This window comes from Mastigoproctus giganteus, chromosome 9 (genome assembly GCF_048544385.1).
Source record: "Mastigoproctus giganteus isolate SK-2022 chromosome 9, ASM4854438v1, whole genome shotgun sequence".
Classification (NCBI taxonomy): domain Eukaryota; kingdom Metazoa; phylum Arthropoda; class Arachnida; order Uropygi; family Thelyphonidae; genus Mastigoproctus; species Mastigoproctus giganteus.
Window position 1 is genome coordinate 178390561 of NC_143583.1, and position 24350 is coordinate 178414910.

The 24350-nt window shown below is 37.4% G+C and overlaps 1 protein-coding gene across 1 annotated transcript in view; it reads left to right on the forward strand.

Moving 5' to 3' along the window:
- Window positions 1-24350, forward strand: part of qin (tudor domain-containing protein qin) — a 571075-nt gene that overhangs the window by 235077 nt on the left and 311648 nt on the right. Inside the window, exon 19 of the mRNA XM_090381133.1 lies at window positions 20821-20886. Within this exon, the coding sequence (XP_090237259.1) occupies window positions 20821-20886 (66 nt within the window). The remainder of the gene's footprint in view (window positions 1-20820; window positions 20887-24350) is intronic.

A 24350-nucleotide genomic window follows, 5' to 3' on the forward strand; every position in this document is an offset into this window, starting at 1 on the left:
CTACCCATATGCAGTACTTTGCATTTGTCAAGGTTAAACTTCAGTTGCCACTTCTTAGCCCATCTGCCCAAATTATCTAGATACTGTTGCAGTAGCACACTGCCATTACTGTCATTAACAACCCTGCCAACCTTTGTATCATCTGCAAACTTCGACAATAAGCCTGATATACCTTCATCAATATCATTGATAAATATACAAAACAACAGTGGACCCAATACCAAACCCTGTGGGATTCCACTAATAACATTAGTCCACGAAGAGCAGCAACCATTGATTACCACCCTCTGTCTTCTCCCACTGAACCATTCTTTTATCCATTGTCAAAATTATTTTTTGCATCCAGTTCCTTTGTAACCACATCATAATATCTTATCAGATTTGTCAGACAAGACTTTCCCTTAACAATCCCATGTTATGTGTCTGAATTATTGCTGTCTAGACGTTATCTAGACGATCTAAATTATTGCTGACTAGTCTTATCTAGATGATCCTGCAATGCATCTTTAACCAGTGACTCCATTATTTTACCCGGAAAAGAAGTTAAACTAACTGGTGTGTAATTTCTCGTGTCACCCTTCGATCCCCCTTTGTGAATTGGGGATACATTTGCACATCTCCTGTTCGTGGGAACCTTCCCTGAGTCCAAGGATGCTCTCATAATTATGGCTAAGGGTTTGCTTAGTTTATTTGCTGCCTCCTTTATTATAACTGGATAGATCCCATCGACCCCAGGTACTTTTCTTATGTTTAACTTCAACAATTTCTCCTCCACTTTACTCTGAGTTATTAGAAAATCATTAAGTACCCTGCTACAATTTGATAACCTTCTGCCATTTTCAAACCTTAATAATTCCTCTTGTGTGAATGTAGATGCAAAATACTCATTCAGTTTGCTTGCTGTGTGAGCAGGATCATCAACAATCGAACCATCGTGTCACCCTTTAATCCCCCCTTTGTGAATTTGGGATACATTTGCACATCTCCAGTCTGTGGGGAGCTAAGGAGGGACTAGGCAAACCTAAGGGTTTGCTTAGTTGCTCTGCTACCTCCTTTAATATAACTCGATAGATCGCATCCACCCTAGGTGCCTTTCTTATGTTTAACTTCAACAATTTCTCCTCCACTTTGCTCTCAGTTATTACAAAATCATTAAGCACCCTGCTACGATTTGATAACCTTCTGCCATTTTCAAACCTTAACTCCTCATGTGTGAATGTAGATGCAAAATACTCATTCAGTTTGTTTGCTATCTGAGCAGGATCATCAACAGTCGAACCATTGATACAAGTGGACCAATCAGATTTATTCCTTTCCTTTTAGAGTTTATATAAGTAAAGAAATCCTTGCTGTTTTTCTTAGCATCTTTTGCCAAGGATTTCTCGTAATCTGCCTTCGCCTGCCTAACCTCTTTTGTGACCTGATTACAGGCTAGCTTATATCTGCCATAGGCTTCTGAGTCACTTGATAATTTATATGCATCACATGCATTTTTCTTCTCTGTCATGAGTCTCATTAGTTCATTTGATAACCATTTAGGCCTAAACCTTGAACAATATTTCTTAATAGGTATGAAACTTTTTGTAGCTACCACGATTAATTCCTTGAATGCTTCCCACTTAGAATTTACTGTTGGTAACATCGTCAGTTGATCCCACTGTACAGAATTTTAAAACTGTCTGAGACCACTGTACTCACCTTTACGGAAGCAAAAACCCTTTCCTTTACCCCTGATGGTAATTATATCTTTAAGTAAATCCCACATCAGTACACTGTGATCACTGACACCTAGTGGTTCCTTTATCTGCAAATTCTTAATACACGATTGATCACTGCTGATAACCAGATCAAGAGTATTACCCTTTCTGGTTGCCTCTCGAACATGCTGCTGCAGGAAACAATCATCCAATAAATCCACAAAAGTCTTACTACTGTGTGAGTGAACAACCCACGAGTTCCAATCAATATCTGGGAAGTTAAAATCCCCCATTATAAGACATTCTGATTTACTAGCCCACTCTATTTCTCTGTACAATTGTTCGTTGTGCTCATTTGAGTCATTAGGCCTATAACATACTCCTACTCTTATGTTTGCTTTCGCAGTGCTTATGTCACACCAAACTTAGAATTTACGCATTGCTTGCGTAACACACACTTTTTGATTAGACCAGGGTTCGAGCCAGTGACCACCAAATACGGATAATGCGGAAAGGTAAGGGAATGACCACCGCATGTCCTTGGCTGCTAGTGCTCTTAAAAACCAAACAACAAACAAACCATCAGAACTGTCATCAGCTGCCTACCAAACATTTTTTTGCACCACGAGCAGCAAGAATGGGACACCAATCTTTTAAGAAGCCATTTCTCAACCCTCCAGTATTGACTGAGATGAGTGTGTGGGGCAAGAGTGAGGAATGAAATAAATTCTTCTTTGAGAGGTCCAGAGTCATGCATTGTGAAACCTGGTAGAATTTTAGCAGCTGACTCTGCTTCTGTAATTGAAGTCATTGATAAAAGGATTTAAAGTCACAGTCAAGGGAGCATAAATTTACATAAACTGTGTAGTTCCACAAAATTAATAGGAGTTATGGTCATATATTAATAATAAATTATTATTTGTCATGCACCTAATTTCATTTGAATTTACATAGCTCCTCCAGTTCCTTCAGATTAGGTTTCAAGTTGTTGGGTTCTATTAAGTTTTCTTCTGTTCTTTTGAAATGGTGTTTAAGTCCCAGGACACTCCGTGTAGTTATAATTTGTGTATTGTTACTCCAATCTTTTATTTTAATTTTATTTTTTCAGTTTGAGATAATATGACAGGTACTGGACCATTTTCAATTGAAGCATGACTTCTTGTTGTGGTATAGTCTCATGAAAGAAATTATGCCCCCGATAATTCTCTGTAGGATTATATTAAAAACGTCTAACACTGTATGGCTTCGGGTGACAACCTCAAGATGCACATTAAAGAAACCTTCAGTGTGATGCATTTAAAGCCTTTTGGACGTTTTGACTGCAGGAATTTACTAATACAGCAGGCCTTCATCATAACACAGTTCGTTTTATGCTGATTCGCTATAATGCTGTTCTTATATTATAACCCGTATCTGATTATAACACTGTCACAAATCACTACAATGCTCTTTTACAGATTGCATTTTTCGTTCGAAATCGTTTCATTTGATGGAGTTGATAGCTTGAAAATGAATAGCAAAAGAGCATTAAAATGTTTCCCACGTTCACTGAAATTTTCTTGCACGCTAATTTAATTGCAGTACAGTGACTTGTTATATGATTCCAAGATCAACATGTTAAAAAAATGATCAAGTATATTTCTTGTAATATTTGTGTTATATGCATTTATCCGAAGTCTAGTCATCACTCAGTACAGTATTAGAGATCATACATAACGGATGGTTTACTCGAACATTGTATAATAATTAATGTAACCAACGCAGTTGCATTTTCGAAGAGTTAATAATGGCCGATAAGAATGAAAAAGCAACAACATCTGGATGCAGTACGAAGACTACTACAAATGTTAGAAAAGGACTGAATTTTAAAATTAAATTAGACGTTTTGAAGTGAATCGATTCCGGTCAAGGACAAGCGGATGTGTGCCATAATTTAGGACTGTCAAGTTTAACCATAAGAACAATTATAAAGAATCAATTTTAGCAGCAGGAAAGACAGTTGTTCCACTGCAAGCAACTAGGGCTAGGCCGGTTATTAGGATTGAAGTGGAGAGACTTTAACTAATTTTATTGAAGATAATATCCAGTGCAGAATTCAATTTTAAGTTAAATATTATTTTAAAAAGAGAGAGAGAGAGAGAGAGAGAGAGAGAGAGAGAGAGAGAGAGAGAGATTAGCCTATATGATGATCTGAAGAAAACTCACCTAAAAAAAATGTGGAACCATTTAAAACTAGTAAGGACTGGTTGAATAGATTTAAAATCCAGGGAGAAGCCGCAAGTGCATATCAAGTAGCCAAAACTTTCAAAAAAGAACTTGTTAAAATTATTGAAGAGAGGTATTATGTGTTATACTTCTCAACAAGTTTTTAACATAGATGAAGCAGGACCTTTTTGGAAACAAATGCCTAAAAGAAGTTTCATATTGAAAGAAGAAAAAAACATGCCAGGTTTCAAAGTGGTGAAGAATCGGTTGACTTTATTGTTGGGTGGTAACGCTGCATGGGATTTAAAATTAAAACCCCTTTTGGTTTACCAGGAAGAGGGCCAAAGTACAACCCAAAATCAGCACATTTTTCATGATTAAATTCGTCAATTAAATTAAATCAATTTAGACCAATTAAATTCATGATTTTAAGTTTAATTTTGATACGTAAGTAATTACCACATAATTATATACGTATGTAATGCAGAATATTTTATATGTACAAATATTTGAATATTAAATATTTTGACCTAAATTTGTGCATCTTTTCGCTACAGTTTATTATTGATTAGGAAATATCCTATGGCACCGACCGCAACTCACAAATACATATGTTACAACTCACAAAACAACTTATGGGAATGCGGCACTTGCTTAGCACGAATTTACTTAGCGCTCTGATTTTCGGAAAGAATTATCAGCATTAAGCGGGGGTCACCTGTACATATTGGGCACTAAGGCATTATTTTATTATATAAATTCAAGAAGAAAGCAAATGAAATTTACAGTATGCCATTATTAACATAGTAGTAGTAGTAGTACTACTACTACTATATCATCTCGTATTACGAAATCCTTCGTGAGTTGCCTACTGTACACTTTCAAATAAGTAACTCTTCCCAAAAGAGAAGAATACTCTTAATTATTGCCAGTTTACTGAGGATAAGTAACGAAAATAATGCAATTTGCAATAATAATTGCACATTTCTGAATTTACTGCATGTTGAATACTGTACATGTTACTATTAAAATGATGGCTTAATTCACTACTCAGCACATATTAGCAACCTTCAGCATAATTACCCATGTCACATCATGTTGCATGACAGCCATGGCCTACTCACGAATGGTTTGGATTACCAGTGCCCTACAATAAATAATAGTACTAATTAACAATAAGATAAAACAGGGAATTGCGTTAAATGGCCTGGGATTTAGATACCATGTACAACTGCTTTATTAGTTTAATTTGCCTCCCCTTTACTCTGTGTGCTACTGTAAAATAATTAAAGAAAAAATCTCCATTATTTAATTTTTTTTTTTAGATAAAAGATATGCTGCCTGGCACCCTACCTGCACTATTGGTAGAATTTCATGTTGGATTGTACTATGGAATGCTACCAAATTCACATTAATATCCACAATTTTCAAGAAAGTTAAAGAAAAATACACAGTGCAGCAATTGGAAAATGAGATTGATGCTAGAAAAAAATAATGATCCCATGTGTGAGTAGTAATAGTGGCATGTAATGCAAGAAATCAAGTGTATGAGTTATGCAGCATCAGCCAAAAAAAAAAAAAAAAAAAACACATCGCACCATTCCCTCCAAATGCCTGTCCAGTTCCTCCTTAAATTTATTTTACCTGTCAACTTCCACAACGACAGATGGAAGTTTGTTCCAGCAATTAACCACCCTCTGGCTAAAGGCAAATTTCCACACATCTATTCTACCCCTGTCTTTTCTTAATTTGAATTTATGCCCCCTTAGGTTCATAATCTGAACAAGTGGAAGGATCCCATCAGAATTCAGCGTGCTCAACCCATTCAAGGCCTTATACACTTCAATCAGATCACTGCGCAGGTGCCTAGTCTCCAGCCACTGCAATTTGCAGGACTTAAGCCTCTCTTGGTAAGAGGATCCCTTCATTCCCCTCACCAATCTTGTTGCCCTTCTCTGTACACACTCAAGCAAATCTACATCCTTCCTAAAATGAGGCCTCCAGACCTGTACGCAGTATTCAAGGCGTGGCCTGACCATTGCCTTATACAGAGGGACAATCACCTCCTTCTCCCTGCTAGCAAAATTCCTATATATCATTGACAAAACCCCATGACCTGCCCTGGCAGCCTGTCTGCATTGCTCAGAAAACTTCATATCCTGCACAATTACTCCCACGTCTTTTTCATTTTCTACCACCTTAAGTGTAGTACCACACAGTTGATATGCAGTACTTTGCATCTGTCAAGGTTAAACTTCAGTTGCCACTTCTTAGCCCATCTACCCAAATTATCTAGATCCTGTTGCAGTAGCACACTGCCATTACTGTCATTAACAACCCTGCCAACCTTTGTATCATCTGCAAACTTTGACATTAAGCCTGATATACCTTCATCAATATCATTGATAAATATACAAAACAACAGTGGACCTAACACCGAACCCTGTGGGACTCCACTAATAACGTTAGTCCGCGAAGAGCAGCACCCATTGATTACCACCCTCTGTCTTCTCCCACCTAACCATCCTTTTATCCATTGTAGCAACTTACCCTTAATAGCATTCTGCTCCAATTTGTACAATAGTCTTCCATGCGCAACAGTGTCAAAAGCTTTCCTGAAATCCAAATATATGATATCAAAATTATTTTTTGCATCCAGTTCCTTTGTAACCACATCATAATATCCTATCAAATTTGTCAGGATATTATGATGTATATTTGTCAGGAGTAAACTTACCTTTGTTTATTTAAAGTAACTTCCTCCTCCATCCACACACTGCATGGAACGATAACGAAGTGACTGGAACAGAATGGCTTGCTGTTCAGTGTTCTTGTCATAGTTCTTTGAATGGTGTCAATGTCATGAAAAAGTCAGTATGTAGACTATTTTGCTAGCCAAAAACTCCCAAACAGTAAAAGCTTTGTGGCTTGGTGCTTTGTCATGCAAGAGGAAACAACTGCCATATTTTCCATACTGATGCTACACACAGCTAATTCTCTGAAATAAAAATTTCAAAACATCCAGATAGAAGGCAGCAGTAACACTTTGGCCATTGGGCATGAACTCTCACTGCACAATTCCCTTACCACCTTAGAAAGTGGTGACCGTGGTTTTGATTTTTGAGCTTTCTTGATGAACCTTTTTGGCTTTGGGAGAGTTCGCCAACTTACACTCTGCACTTTTTCACTTCTTTGCAGGGTTATACTGAAAGCATCACATCTTGTTACCCATAACGATTGAATTTAGGAAGTTGGGTTTACTTTCACTGGCCTCAATGGGTTCTTTGCAGCGTTCAACTTGAACCTGTCATTTGTTGTCTCTTAACGAATGTGGAACAAACTGTGCACAGATCTTTGTTTTCTTCAAATCCTGAGTTATTGTTTGTCAAATGGTTTCCATATTAACACACAGACCTTCAGAAATCATTCAGAGTATTGCATATTGGTTATTGGCAATGATTTCCCACACCTTTTCAGTCAACTCTGGAATTTGAACTGTTTTTTTTCTGGGCTCGTATGTTTGCCATCTTCTAGTGATTCTCTTCCACAAGTGAAACATTTATGGCACTTGAACACACATGCATAAGACAGACAATTCTCTCCATACACTTGCTTCATCATTTGAAACGTTTCCATGGAATTTTTCTCCATTCGAACAAAAAACTTGACCTTTGCTCTTTATTTCATTAAATTCCCCAACAGATACAGGAGAGACATGCAGTTCAGCTCACACTACATTCTGAAATGATAGCAATTTCTACTAACCGTGGCTCAAGGAACAATCACTCTTTCATTTCATGTTTAATTCTAGTAGATGGCAGCACCAGCACTTGCATAACATCAGTCCCCTTGTCCAGTTGCTGCATACATATGTATGTATGTAGTAAGTTTAAATTTGTGCCCTTTTTTGTAACATTAGTAATGCCAACCATTAGTTTGCCACATGGAGCTGTTTTTTTTAGAAACCAAGTGAGCCATTTTGTTCTTAAAGTTGTAAGTAAAATCAGATGTAGTTATGATGGTAACGAATGGGTCTGGTGTACTGGGGTCCATGGTTGAAATAACATACACGTATAAATTATAAATCCAGTTTTTATGTAAAAATACAAATATATACTAACAGGTAGTAGCTTTCGAGACTGGCGTGTCTCTTCATCAACTGAAATACAAATACAACGGATAAGTGCAATGAGCTGAGTGAGGCATGTTAATCATGTGCCATTGTTGTTGCACGGACGTGGCTGCTTTTACTCCACTGATCGTCTAGCATTAAAACGGTTGTCTCTAGGATGGGGTGTAGACGTATGCCTTTGTGGCGGTTTATTGCCTTTGGATTGTTTAATATGTTAAGTGACTCTAGTCGTAGGCGGTGGTGAAAGTGTCGTGAGTGGTCTACTACTTCAAAGTCACGTTTGGGATCAAGATCGTGGTTGGTGGCCCAAAAATGTTCTGCGACTGCGGACTGGTCAGTTTCGGCAAGCCGGATTGCTCTGTCATGTTCCGTAAGGCCCAAAAATGTTCCGCGGAACATTTTTTGGGCCACCAACCACAATCTTGATCCCAAACATGACGTTGAAGTAGTAGACCACTCACGACACTTTCGCCACCGCCTATGGCTAGAGTCACTTAACATATTAAACAATCCAAAGGCAATAAACTGCCACAAAGGTATACATCTACACCCCATCCTAGAGACAACCATTTTAATGCTAGATGATCAGTGGAGTAAAAGCAGCGCATGTCCGTGCAACAACAATGGCACATGATTAACGTGCCTTGCTCAGCTCATTTCAGTTGATGAAGAGACACGCCAGTCTTGAAAGCTACTGCCTGTTAGTATATATTTATATTTTTACATAAAAACTGGATTTATAATTTATATGTGTAGATAATAATTTAAACCATTTATTATATTTGGGTTAGTATTAAATTTATGCAGCATTAAAAATAGAAAATAGGGGAGAAGAAAAACAAGTGAAGCTTCCCTCTACAAAGATTTGACATTCTTGAATGCTGATCGTGACACATGCTGAAATTATTTAGGCACTGAACAAAGTAATGGAGCAGTCTTCAAATTTCAGTGCAACAAACCCTTCAGTTATGTTTCCGACCAGTTTAATTGCCAAAAAATCTCAGGTTAAGAAAGCTCAATCCTTTCTTTCAAAATCATTTTGTGAACAACTGAAGAACTACAGCTTTGCTGTTTGATTTTAGAAAAACAGGATCATATGTCATAAATTAAAAATTTTAATGTATGATATTTGAATAATTTAGCAAATAATGTTTCTATATGTTAAGTAACATCTATTTTCTTGCCCTCCACAGCCTTGGATTTGCTTAACAAATGATAAAACTTTATTTCTTATTTAACTAGCATTAAAACTCATATTTCTTTGAGTGGTTCAAATATAAACATTAAATTGTTGCGGGATCTAAATGCTTGTAGTTTAGAAAATTCTAGTGTAATACATCGAATATTGGAAATCATACCTCATTTAAAGAAATATGTAGGTGCAGTGAAGACCAATTCATCAACGATCTCAATCTTGATATTATCCCAGGATCTTTTCACCCAGGTACAAACTTCTCCTATAGTTGGTTTCTTCACTCTTCCTGCTGGTGTCAAATTGTCCCCAGAAGACTTCATCCGTTGGTTCCATTTGTCTCTCATGGCAGCTTTGAAGGGTTTGTTAATGCTGGCATCAAGTGATTGGAGCTGGGATGTCAAGCCTCCAGGTATGATGGCAAGTTTTGTTTTTTGTTCTGCAGCAATCTTCTTTGTATTTTTTGTTATGTGTGCCCTGAACTGATCAAGCACCAATAGGGCAGGTTTTTGTAAGAGCCCACCTGGTCTCCTGCTCCAAACTTTCTCAAACCAGATCTTTATCCCATCCTGATCCATCCAACCCTTCGTCATGAATGTGGACAATCACTCCTCGAGGAATGTCTTCTTTTGGCATTGTTTTACATTTGAAAATCAGCATAGGAGGCAGCTTGGTTCGGTCGGCACAACAAGCTAGAACAACTGTATAATGGTCTTTTCACGTCCACTTGTCTTCACAGTTACAGTTTTCACCCCCCTTCTTATCAACAGTTCTGTTACTTGGGACATCAAATTGAAGGAGGACTTTGTCCATATTTGCAATCTGTCCCAACTCAAACTGATGTGTCTTCCGACATTTAATGAAAAACGATGAAATTCAAGGACCTTCTGCTCCTAGCTTTCAGGCATCTTTTGGGCAAGTCTGATGCATGTACACATGCTTAGTCCATTCCTTTTCATGAACCTGAAGCACCAATTGTGTCCTCCTTTGAAATCAGTAACTTCTTTTTCATCAGCAATTCTTCTTGCCTCATGCTGAACCATCTTTGTGGACACAGGAATTCCAATTGCCCTTTGCTCCTCAATCCATATCTTCAATTCCCTCTCTAAATCAGGCCATTTTGCTGACTTACCTCTAATGGCCTTCTTCTGCCGTAGCATTTTCAGTAGGGTTTCTTCTTCCCGTAGCCAGTCTCGGATTGTTTTCTCAGTTGGAGGAGGACCAAACTTATGTTCAGCAGCACGATTTCCATTCACTTTTGCAAACTGGATCACTTTTAACTTGAATTCAGCACTGTACGAAAATCTTTTCTGAGCCATTTCTGGGCAGAACGTGGCAAAACGTAACCTAATTTACCGGTAACAAGTGCGAAACAACGAGCGCAAAGACAAGTGCAAAAAAGCAGGAAATGCAAGTAAAAAAAATCTACAACCACTGTATAAGACGCACCCAGTTTTTAGACCTCAAATTTTTCAAAAAAAGGTGCGTCTTATACATGGGGAAATATGGTAACTGAAAGGCAATCTCCAGAAAAACCAATGATTTTGTTCAGTGGCTTAACTATTCCAATGCAGCTGTATTTGGTCCAACCTTGAAAGGGTGTCATTAAATTTAGAAGACAGATTCATTTCTCAAGACAATTAACAAATTTCATTAATAAACAATTTTTTTAATAAATTAAATGTAACACATTCTTATCAGCACAGCGACTGGCCATCCAAGTAATGTTTTGACTGTGCTACGCTTATAGAAATAGTATCGATAAAAGATAGTTGTGAAATATTCAGCAAAACCAGTGCCAAATATACATATACATAGTGTGTACATCACATCTGATTTTATTCTAGTGTTGAATTTATTTTACATTTTTTTGTGTGCAGGTATACTGATTGTTGTCGCAGGGCAATATGTTTTATTTTACAATACACAAATTTGTCACATAACAGTCTAACTGTGGCCAGTGTTGTCTTTTTAGTGCCTTAAATGTTTTTTTTTTTTTTTTTTGAACTGAAACGAAAAACTACAGGCTATGAATGAGTTGTTACTGTGCTAACCAGAGAAATCTAAATTGCCAGATCCTTTGATCCTCACCGATGTCAATGACATTCTGTAAGTGACCGATGCAGTGAATGGAATCCTTCGTGTAATTAGTGTTTATTTTGTAATGTTCAAAGAATGAATTAAACAATGACAAGAAAGAGTAAAACATCTACTTCAGTCACCCCAACATTAGTGGGTTTCGATCACACAAGTTGTTTGTCCAACATCTAAAGTTTCTCCAAAGCATGCAGTTTCATTAAATTTATGGTTTTGACGTCATTTGCTATTTTCACAACAGCATTGGTAGCCTTGTCTATTGCTTTCTTTCTATACAGCCAAGACTGGACTTTGTCGCTTTTAATACATTTTATAACTGTTTTATATGTATCTGTTCTGTTTTTGCTTGGGGTGGAAAAATTTGTTGCAAAGTAACTTGAAGGAGAAACTGGGGAAATGAGAGTGGGAAACGAAACAAAAAAATTCAGCCAATCAGATATTTTCATTTTGCTTTATTAGCACAGAAAAAAAATTTTTCTGCAACTTGTATTTTCTGGTAATGCGGGGGGCCATCCTGTGGTATGGACACCACAGTCCCTGGTTACTTTGGTTCACACCTGGGTGAGCATCTCCATTATATTAGGTGCAGTATTTTAGCACTTGCACTTCAGGGTAATACCAAGTGCAACCATCGTGAAAGCACAAGCAGAGGATTTGGTTGTTACAAGACAACTGTAATTCACCGAAATTCTTCCACTTGACTCAAAAGTATTTTGTAATCAGTTCAGTTGGTTACCCAGTAATTTCCACATATCCATTTGTCATGCAATTTATTCTAAGACATTGAAGCATTTTTCAAAGCCTTCGTGTTGAAGCTCACTGGTGTACTATTCTGTGATTTGGCATTGCCACATGTAGTGATTTTACATTTTCGAGAGTAGAGCACGAAAAAAATTCACCCATTACAAGCATTCTTTTCTAACCTGTGATAGAAAGGCTGAAAATGTAAGTAAATTTATTATTCCAGTTTTCATTAGTTTACACAATGGACCATTCACAAACAGAGGCAAACTGGTCATAAGACTTTTCCAAGGAAACAGTGGGCTGGAGACTGGAGACCGATGTGCAATTGCATGGCCATAAACACTGTTGTGAGGCCGCTAAAAGTTTTTGCCAGTAAGAATTTTTGACCCAGTCTGCCTATGTTCACAAATGTTGAATGATCCATGATGTCTGCAATAGTCAAAAGGTTGTCCAATTTTGATAATAATGTTATCATTATTTTGATAATAATGTCATTGCTGTAGATTTTTTTTTTTTTTTTTACTATTCTTTGCATATTGTTACAACTTGACACAACAATTTGTAATTTTGTTACTCTGGTGTCAGTATTTTTTTATTGAAAACCTGTTGCTGGATCATTTACAGATTATAGAACGATGTAATATGAATTTCAAAAAAGTTATTTTTCATGTCCTTGCTTTTTTCCCCTTTTGCACGCAGTAAATGAGAGTAGTAAATGATGAATGCGCACCTCTGAACAGAGAAGTGTGCATTGATTTGCTTTATGTGTGCAGTGCAATGCCAACTTTGTAGTGATTCTGTAATAAGTGATTTTATGAATGAATTTCCTGTTTATGCTCCAGGTGGCCACACAGTCAGAGGAGTTCACAAGATCGGGAGAATAGAAGAAAACAGCACCTTATTTAACTGGCATGGGCACCAGCAGAATATTTTGAAAAATGCGTGCAGAAATAAATTTTTTGCTCACCAAATTTTCGAATACATGCAATATTTAAATTGTTAAATTTGATTGATTTACTTGTACAGTTGAGCCAACGTTTTGTGATCGGTGGGAGAAAGGACTTTTATTTTGAAAGAAAGAATTTTGTATTGTTTTAACATTTCAATAAATTAATGAAAATATTAAAATTGTGTGCACCCATTATATTAAAATTGCCGGCACCCATGGTCCTGGCAGCATGGTGGAAGGCTTGAACCCGGGTCACCCAAGGTATGTGTACTTATGCACCCTCGCGCTTGATCACTCTACCTTGACAGCCTTCGAGTAAGCATATTTATAATACCAGTTTTCATAAGTTTATATTCACAAATTATGAATGGTCCATGACATCTCAAACAATTGGAGAGAACCGTTTGTAATTTTATTACTCTGTCAGCAAATTTTTTTTTTTTTTTTAATTTTTTTACAAATCAGAGAAAAATATCGTTTACAAATCAGAGAAAAATATTATAATAGGAATTTCCACCATCGCTCAGAACTCTTCAACTTCCTTTCTTTGAAATTCGGCGGTCTAATTTTCCTAACACAGATGGTCACTTTATGTTGGTTCACTTTTCATATTACTGGAGTAGACTGCCCAGAACAAAGATGCAGTAACTTAAACCATTTCTGCATGCAAACCACTGTTCTGAATAGATTTAACAGTGTTGGCGATAAAACAAAAACTTGCCCTTTTTCGTTTATGCTGATTCAATTACTTTGAGTAGGTAACTCATTTTTTTTTTTTTTTTTTTTCGTTTATGAATTTTCATATTAAACTATAGTGTGTAATTTTGCCACCTTTTGAAAATGAACAAAAAATATAGTCAACACTTTTGTGTTGACTATATATTAATCAGTGGCTCGAAGATGTTAAATCTAAGAACTGGCTCTGCAAATTAGATGATGATTATTTAAAATGTTTTTGCAAGCGCACGCTGACAGCCGAATTAAGTGATATTGAAAGGCATCGTAATACAAATGAATCACAAGAAAACCGAAGAGACCTTTAGTTTTCAGCATCGGAGTATTGCCATTCAAGAAAATTTCTGATACAGAACATGCAACGGCAAAAAGCAGCACAGCATTTTTCATAGCTGTGCAGAGGAATGGAGGTTTTGTGGGCCCTCTTTAAGAAAAAAGATTGCAAAATTTCTTTGTATATTTTTTAAAGCTGATGGTCACTCAGACCATGAGCGCCAGCAGCATAGTTTCCCTGCAAAGTGCACCATCTTGCACCATGGCCATTCGAAGTCCAGAGGTGGTGCAAGTATTACCACCTTTGGATATCAAAGTAATTTATTGAAACATTAAAACAATAAAAGTCCAAGTCCTTTCTCCTGCCAATCACGAAACATTGGCTCAGCTGTACACGTAAATCAGTCAAACTTAATTAAAATAATGCATTGTTTTTTTCCAAAATTTGAACAAAAATTTATTCTCCCATGCACCACCTTGCAAAATATCCTGCTGGCGCCCATGACTCCAACGCCACCCAACACATCAGTGTGATGGAGGGGAAGTCAGAATGGAAAGAGACAGCAGTGGTTAAAATATCTTACTTTTTAAAATTTTACAAAAACATATGACCATGAGAACTGATATTGGTATGAGAATTGATAGGGCCCCTACCAGGGCCTTGAAGCAGCCCATGCAAGTGAGGGGCACCCTTAAACTGAAGCTTAAGCTTCACTGTAAATCTGCCTCTGCACGTACTTCTATTATTCTTTCCTTGTATTTTCTTATATGCACATGTGTATTTCATAAACTTGTTTGTTCTGTGTGTTCTATTGCCAAATAATTGGAAATAATATATTATTGTAATTTTTTGTGATTCATATTATTATTCACGTGCTTTCCTAATATTCAAATAAAGATAATAATCAATAAAATGTGGATGTATAAGCGTTCCTGGGTCTATCTAAAAAAAAAAAAAAAAGAAAGAAAATTCGCCTGGCTGCCATCCCCCCCCCTTATGATGATACCTGGATATGCTACTGCTTGAATCCCTCCCCTCAGCCTGCACCACCCATGTAGGCAACTTATTCCAGTAATTTATAACTTGCTGAGTAAAAAAAAACACCCCTGCAATCCAGTCCAAACAACTCCCCCTGCAACTTGAAACCATGGCCCCCAGTTCTAGAATCATTTATAACCAAGAAAATTTCATCCTTATTCATTTTGCCCATGCCCCCAGAGCCCCCCAAACACCCCAATCAAGTCTCTCCCAAGGTGCTCAGCCTCCAAGCTCTGCAGCCCACATATTCGAAGTCTTTCCTCATATGGACGCCCCTCTGCCGATCCCACCAGGTGAGCCACCCACATCCCTGGACCCTTTCAAGAAAGAAATTCCCCCCCCCGGTGCAGTCTCCACACTTGAACAGAACACCCCCAGTGTAGTCCAACAATAGCCTTATACAATGGGATTATGATGTCCTTATCTTTACTAGCGTTTGTTTGATAAATCATCAATAGGACACCATGGGCCCTCCTTGCAACCAGTCCACAACGCTCGGAGAACCCCACATCCAACTGCATTGCAATACCCAAGTCCCTCCTCCTCTGCCACTGGCCCCAGTTCAACTTCTCCAAGTGCATAAGTGTCATCCCGGGGCTGCTGCTTCCCAGGTGCAATACCCCACACCCTGCTGGACCAAAGCACAGCCGCCATTCCTCTGATCATCCCCGAAGGAGCTCTGCCCAGCAGCAGTCACCAACCATTCCACCAATCTTCAAATCATCTGCAAATCCAGACATCACACCCTGTATCCCATCATCGCTGACATTTATTAAAATCAAAAACAACAATTGTCCTAATACTGATTCTTGGGGAATCCCACTTCTTACATCAACCCAAACTTGACCACCCACTAACATCACACTATGTGCACGAGTCAATAACCATTTATCACAACCCTCAGCCTCCTGCCATGAAGCCACCCTGCTATCCAAGGATGACTTTTCCCTGTGATTCCAACCTTTTCCAGCTTATAAAGTAACTGCTCACGTGGGACTTAAGTCAGATGCTTTGCTGAAATCCAAATAAACAATGTTGAAATTATTCCCTAAGTCCAGCTCTTGAGTGACCCTGTCAAAATAGCTAACCAGATTAGTTAAACATGATTTTCCCTTACAAAACCATGCTGAGTATCCTTCAGAATTCTATCTAAGTGATCCTGAATTCCACCCTTGATCATAGTTTCCATGATTTTCCCTACAACTGAAGTTAGACTAACCGACTGGTAATTTCCCATTTCACTCTTAGAACTGCCCTTATGTATTGGAGATACATCGGCACTTTTCCAATCCAACAGAATCACTCCTGAGTCCAGTGATGCTCTCATAATTAGCCTCAATGGTTCAATGCACTCACTTGCCGCCTCCCTTAAGATTATAGGGTAAATGCTATCAACCCCAGGAGTCTTACTGGCCTGTAGGCTCGAAAGTTTTTTCATTAAATAAACGTGAAATTTCAACATCATTAATTACATTTTTTTCAACTTCACTTCCAGAATTTCTCATTGACATGAAGGGTTTTTCTTCTGTAAATATCGATGCAAAATAACTGTTGAGTTCATCTGCAACTTCAGCTGGAGTATCCGATACTATCCCACGTCCATTACATAAGGATCTGATCTGGTTTGTCCTTCTCTTCCATGCATCCATACGTGTGAAGAATTCCCCCTCCCTGCTCTTCCTGCCAGCCCAATCCCCCCCCCCCAGTGGCACCACCACAGATCAACCCAGTATGAGCAGTGTGAGGGCTCGCATCGCCGTGATGCATCATAAACACACCAGCATGCAGTTGTGGTCATTTGTGACCTCACAAAATGTGCAGTACAGTTCTGTAGTAAGGTCCCAAAACTCATATGATGTGGCACAACATGCTGGTAAATCATTCCTTGAATTTTTTTTTTTTTTTTTTTTTTCAGTGTTGGTTATGAGATAGACTTCCAACAGAGCTTTGTTTACTGTCTGGGTGGAAATGATGAAGCCATGTCTCATCTGCCATTATCTTGTGCAGAACCTCACCATCATCTACAGTAACCATCCATTGCAGCTCCTGACAAACCTCCATGTGAACTTGGTGTTGTTCAGGTGTGAGTAGTCTTGGAACCCAGCATGCACAAACACATGTCACATTCAAATGGTCATGGAGAATACCATGCATTCCTACTATTTATATTCTCAAATCTCTGCCAGTTGCCTTACTGTTATACAACAATCTTGTATAACAGTAAGGCAACTGGCAGAGATTACAGAAGCAGTGTTTATAGTTTCTGTGGTGACAGCAATGGTTGGAGCTCCAGTACCACTGATTTTTGTTATTGAATCACATCCATCTTTAAACATTCTAAACCATCTGCAAGCTGTGCTATTTGGAAGTGTAGATTCACCATAAACTTCTTTTTAACATTTCATATGCTTCAGTTGATGTTTTCTTGACACAGAAACAAAATTTGAGAGTAGCATATGTCCAGTGTTACATAGGCAAAACTGAACAGGCATACTTGACCACCCACTAACGTCACACTATGTGCACGAGTCAACTGCACAGTTGCTCTGGTATGCAATTTGGTTTGGTCTTAAATTCTGCAGCTCAGCTAGAAATAGCATACAATTGTTCATGAAAAATTATCATTCTTTACTGAATAGTTCTCATATATTTAAACAAAAAAAAACAAATTGCACTCTTTTTGCATGGATTCTTAAAGACAAATGTGATTGTTAATATGAGTGCTGGATTTTTTTCTTAATATTTCCAGATTTTAAAATGTTGATTCTTTTGTAAAATGTGCCAGATATTACAGAATGTACTATATAGTATGTATATATATATATATATATATATATATCACCTTTAAACTTTTACATTTTTTTCCCATCACCTAAAACTTGCATATGGAATCATGGGGAATTCATATACCTCTGAATCATGCTCTAAATTTCTCACACATAGTAACAAAGATTATTGAGTTGTTTTTGCCACCATAACAGTTATTCAGCTTTATGTATAAAAGCTGTACATTTTAATTTACAGCTCATATACATCAAGCTCACGTAAATCAGTTCATATATTGTACAATTATACAATCTGTTGTATCTTGTACAATGTAGAATAGAAGTATGCATAGTTTTAAATATTGCTGTTTAATACTTAAATCTGTGTAAAAGAGTGATATTCCTTTTTTATAGCATTGTTCATCTACACAGTGAATTATATCACTTAGCACAGACTTTCATCACTAGCAAATTATAGCCACTTAAGCTGGTCATAGAGCACCTGCATGAACTGACCAATTTGATTTATGTAGATGAGAGAGCGTCAAGAGATAGAAGAGAGGCCGAGTGTGAAGAGAGAAAGAGAAATGCCCAGTGTATAGGTAGTACTGCTAGAGAAATGTACATTTGATTACAATTGTGAAGCTTTAGTACTAATGAATAAAAAAAAAGATAACATCTGAATTAACTTATATGGACATGTTGTGCCCTTATATATTCTCTGGTCGGTTTGTCTCACCAAACTGGATTTGAACACTGGTAATGGCAAATGATGCAAGGAAACAAGCTTATACAGCATTGATTAAAACAAAAATTACCTATTTCCACAACACCAGATGGAAGTTTGTTCCAACAATTAATTGTTTTCTGGCAGAAAAAAAAATTTGCAACATCTGCCCTGCGACATCCTTCAAATTAAATTTGTATCCCCTTATGTGTGGCATCTGAAATACAGGAAGGATCCCACCACCATTTAGTTTATTCAGTCCATTTAAAGCCTTAAAATATTCCATTTGAATCTCCTTCCTGGTGCCTAGTTCCAGACTCTGCATTTTGCAGAACTAGTCTTTTTCAATACCATTTTGTATCCCTAACTAATTTTGTTGCTCTTCCTTGTACTTTTTCCAACAGATCCACATCCTCTTTAAAATGAGGCTTCCAGACCTGTATGCAAAATTCAAGCTGGTGCTTAACCATTGTCATTATACAATGACAAAGATTAGGCAGCAAACAAACCTAGGTTGTTGAATTAAATTATTTTTTGTGCACATAAACTAATCAGCTATTTATTAGTATTGGTATTAACCATATGCAAGGAAGCCACAGGCTTTTGCTGTACTGGCCAAAAAAAAAAAAAAAAATAAGAGAATACAAATTATGTGCTTCCCTTGTCATGTAGGTAACTATCCAGTTGACCATTAAATTCCTTCAAATTGTCAATCTCAAACTTGCTAACTAAAGAAAACATCTACAATGTAGTCTAAACCTCTTCCCCTGTAATTTGAATTTATAGCTCCTAATGCTGAAATTATTTATAATAGTGTAAATTCTGTATTAATTCACTATATTTACCACTCTCAGAGCCTTATAAACCTCAGTCAGGTCCCCCTCTAAGATGCCTAGTTTTCCACATAATCTCTTTCCTTGTGCAATCACTTTTGCCAGTCTCGCTATGCAAGTTGTCCATATTTGGACCCTTTCAAGAAGCTGTCTTTTTAGAGAGGTTTCCATACTTGGACACAATATTCCAAATGCAGTCTTACAATTGCCATATACAGTGGGATTAAGACCTCCCTATCTCTATAGGATATTGTTCAATATACCATTGATAGGACACCATGGCCTTTTCTAGCTGCCTGTTTACACTGCTCAGAAAACGTCATATCTGCCTGATTACCTCCCAGATTAATTTTTCTGTACTGTTTTTAATTCAAGCCACCAAGTGTATAAGTTATTTTGGGGTTGCTATTTTTTGAGACCTTGCATTTTGAGTCAGAGACCTTGTATAAGACCTTGCATTTTGTGGCATTAAAACATATCTGCCACATATCTGGTAACTGCTTTGGGATCCTCTTATGTTCAGTACTTTGCTAAGCTGAGTTTAAAAAAAATTATCACATACATTCAAATTGGAAAATTGTCTGTCTGTGTGTGTTGCTTTAAATTTAGTGTATAAATTCTGAATACAGCAGCAAAATGATCTGGAAGAGTGGACCTGAGATTGAAAATAGTCTCAAGTAAAATGCAGCTGGTGTTGATCTGAATGTGGCAACAAAATGAATTGAATATATAATAAAAATTATAAATGAAAACCTGAATATTTCTTTGTGACTAACACAAATAGCACCTTCTGGATGGAAAATAAAAATAAAGCTAAAATAAAAAGAACTGAATGGGAGGTGGAACCTTGGCTAACATATATTGCCTGTTACTGAAAATAATTTCCAGATAAATGCATCTAGTGCTGATTTGCACTAGATGCATTTGTTAGTCACAAAATGCTGAATAAGCTCTTTAAAAATCATATTAAACTGCACTATAAGTAAACATGTTACAGAATGAACTGCTATGTCCTTATTTTTATTCACCAAGGCCTTGTGACACCTACTAAAAAGGGACTTCAGTGGACCAAATTATATTTCAAATATTTAGAGAATATAGGTTTGGGCTTCTGTTTTTTAATTAAGATAGGCATGTAGTTTTAAATTACACATCTCACCTTCACTTGTTTTGAGTGTTTGTAGCAGTTGCAAAAGAAGACAAAGCGGTCTCAGTTTCATAGAATATTCTGTTAGTGTCTTTATACACATTCAAAAATATTATTTACTTTTCAATTTTGTGGGTGCTTTTAAAAATTTGTAATAAGGAACACAATGTAGTGTGTAAATAGAAACAGTTATAATCCCTGCATTTGTTAACACTTATACTTTTTATTATATTTAAAAGTATTTTTTAAGCATTAAACTCCTTAAATTTATTTTGTACATTGCAGAACTGGTCACCTGAGGCAATAAAAGCATTTGCCAAATTTGTAGGAAATAAACAAGTCATTATGAAAGTAAGTGCACTTTCACAGATCATCATAAATTTCTGTGTATTAGTATTTAGAAATTCATTTTTATATCCCTTCAAGTGCTAAATATTTCTTCCACAAGCATTGCAAAAGTATAATTTCTAAACCATTGAGCCCTACATTGAATACTCTGCGAGGCGTCTCCGTAGCCAAGTGGGCAGAAGCAGCAGTGCGTAGCACACGCTTCTTGATTAGACCGGGGTTCAAGCCCATGACCACCAAATACAGAGGATGCAGAACGCTAAGGGAATGACCACCACATATTCCCAGAGCAATATGGCCTTAGTTGCTAATGCTCCTAAAAACCAAATAACAACGACAACAACAATATTCTGCTTACACAGATGTTAACTTATAAAAATACAGAGGTTTATGGATAAGAATTGTTTATCAAAAAGAGAAAAATGTATTGGTTTTAGAAAATTTTAAATTTTTACTGTAGTTTATTTAGGAGCCAGTATTGTTTACTAATGGAGAACGTTATAAAAGCACTTTTTGTGTATACAAGTTTTGAAAGAAAAAAAAAAACTAACAGCCACCGAAACATTTTTTGACCCTTTGTATCATAGAAAAGAATCTTAGACTTGAAATTACTTTTCAAGCAGAAAACATTTAAGCAGTGGAGAACACACTCACCCAGTGACAATGCCAAATTCTCCAATGCCCAAAAAGCATTTTCAAAAAGATTTAATTAGTAACTTTCTTAAATGTTAAAATTGGATAATTCTATGCCTCTTGATCTTCACATTCTCATTGCAAAGAAACTGATCTCATTTGACCAGTTGCAAGAGCGGTGTTTCACTGGGACAGCAGGCATTCTTATACCACTAGCATAATTGAGTTGAGATACTTCTTTAGGAAAGCATTCCACATCTGTCATAAAATTTCTGGACTGTGCACCATCAGCTTATGACCTAAAAAAGTGTCTATGAACATATCTCAATAGAAAAGAATGTGAATATTTCCAAGTTTTCAAAGAACGAAAGATTTGACAAAACACAAAACTAGCAATTCCAGTAACCCCATTCTTTACGGATCTATGTGTCATATTAAATTCCTTCAAAATCGCACTCCTTGGCCCCATGTGCCAAGTAATCTGTGACCAAACGATTTGTCTATGCTTTCATTTAACTATTCTTCAAGAGCCACTACTAGTTCTTTTAAAATTCCGATATTTATTAAAACTCCTTATTTCATAGCAGCTCTTCTTTCAAAATGTTTTTGAAGAGAATGAGAAAGGAAAGCTACCTTTCTTTGTACCTTTCCTTGTTAGCTATTAACCTTTACTAATATTCTCTTAGTCATGCCAGGCACTGCTCTTGCCTCCTAATAGTGAAGCTGGAAACCTGGGCAGAAGAGGACCCCCCCACCCCCCCACAGCTAAAAGGAGCCAAATGGATGCCCAATCTTTGACAAAGGAGTGTCTAACTCCTAACTATACTTTTGTTTACAAGCATGGTGTGCACTCGTGAAATGCCTCTGGCAACTCAGTGTACATTGGAAATTTACGTTGCATATCGTAATCGGCTTGTTTCTAATTTTTCAGTTTCATTTTTTGCCTACACCAAAGCTCGCAACAGTTGTAAAGCAGTTATTAATCAGTCCAAACGAGAGTTAACAGGCTAAGAGTAGAAAACTTGCTTCTTGCCCTAATGGTAGCCGAGCATTCTGGTCTCTTGCCAAAGCTATTGGTCGCAACCTTTGTCCATCTCTGCTCCCACCTCTGTCCAAATCAGATGGTTCTGTTGTCACTTCAGCCAAGGATAAAGCTGACCTGCTAGCATCCCATTTTTCTTCCAACTCTTGTATTAATGATCTTGGTAAAACACCTCCCACCATTCCCAACATGCTCCATTCCATGCCTCGTGTGGTCTTCTGTCAAAAGGATGTCAGAAGGATTTTGACGAATCTTGATGCTAAGAAAGCTCCAGGTCCTGATGGTATTTCTCCACTTGTTCTCAAAACCTGTGCTCCTGAACTTACTCCTGTTCTTTGCCATCTTTTTTCGCTTTCTAATTGCCAAGGTGTTTTTCCTTCTGCTTTGAAATTTGCTCATATCCAGCCAGTTCCTAAAAAGGGTGACAAATCCCTCCCATCCAATTATCGCCCCATTGCAATTACTTCTACTGTTTTTAAGTAATGGAGAAATCAATTAACCACCAACTCTTAAACTATCTAGAAACATTCCGTCTGATCAACGATCGCAGTATGGATTCCGTCAGTGTTGATCCACTGGTGATATTCTGGCTTAGTTACCTATTTATGGACTAATTCAATGGAAAGGTTCAGTGAAACACAAGCAGTTGCTCTTGACATCTCTAGTTTTCTCTCCAGTTGCTCACTGAGAGTGATGGTAGATGGCTCTGTCTTCTAACTTCCCCACTAATGCCGGCGTCCCCCAAGGTTCAGTTCTTTCCCCCACTCTTTTCCTCTTGTATATTAAATGACCTTCTTCCATTGACTGAAAATCTTATCCATAGTTTTGCCGATGACAGCACATTGCATTCCGCTTTCCATTTTAAGAAACCTTGCCGTGCTGAATCAGCCTCAACTTCTCGAAAATCTGCTACGAATTCCTTAAATGCCGATCTCCAGATAATTGTCCAGTGGGGCAAAGACAACTTAGTTGATTTCAGTCCTTCTAAAACTCAGTCTTGTCTTATATCTCACAAAAAGGATTCTTCTGCTCCTATGCTTATCTTTGGTGACACTCCGATTTCTAAGCAAAATGATATATCTCTTTTGGAAATTACCCTAACTTCTAATCTCTCTTGGCATAAGCTTACAAATATTGCTTCCTCTTCATCTAAAAAACTTGGTTTTCTCTTTCACTCTCGGCGTTACTTTTCTTCCAAACAGTTCTTCACTCTGTACAAATCGCAAATCCGCCCTACCATGGAATATTGTTCCCACATCTGGGGTGGTGCCCCCAAAACCTCTCTCAGGCTTCTTGATTCTGTTCAGAAGAGGGCATTTAGGTTAATTAATGATTCATCTCTAACAGAGTCTCTCCACTCTCTGTCTCATAGACGTACTGTTTCTGCTGCATGCCTTTTCTACAGATACTTCCATGGGCACTGTTCTTCTGAATTGGCTTCTCTAATTCCCACTCTCTCTCTCTCTCTCTCTCTCTCTCTCTCTCTCTCTCTCTCTCTCTCTCTCTCTCTCTCTCTCTCTCTCTTGCAAAACAGTCCGAACACATGCGCCACCAGCCAACATCAGTTTACTGTCCAACTTCAAACTCACAGAACCAACTTTTCATCTTCCTCGTTTATTCATTCAATTGCCGTTTTCTGGAACAACCTTCCTTCATACATATTTCCTGCAAATTACAGTCTACAGAAGTTCAAGTCCAATGTCAACAAATATCTTGTTTCGTCTTCTCAACCTCCAACCCAAGCACGATACTAAGTACTATAGGTTCTGGCCAGCCAGGCTAGCCAGGTGGG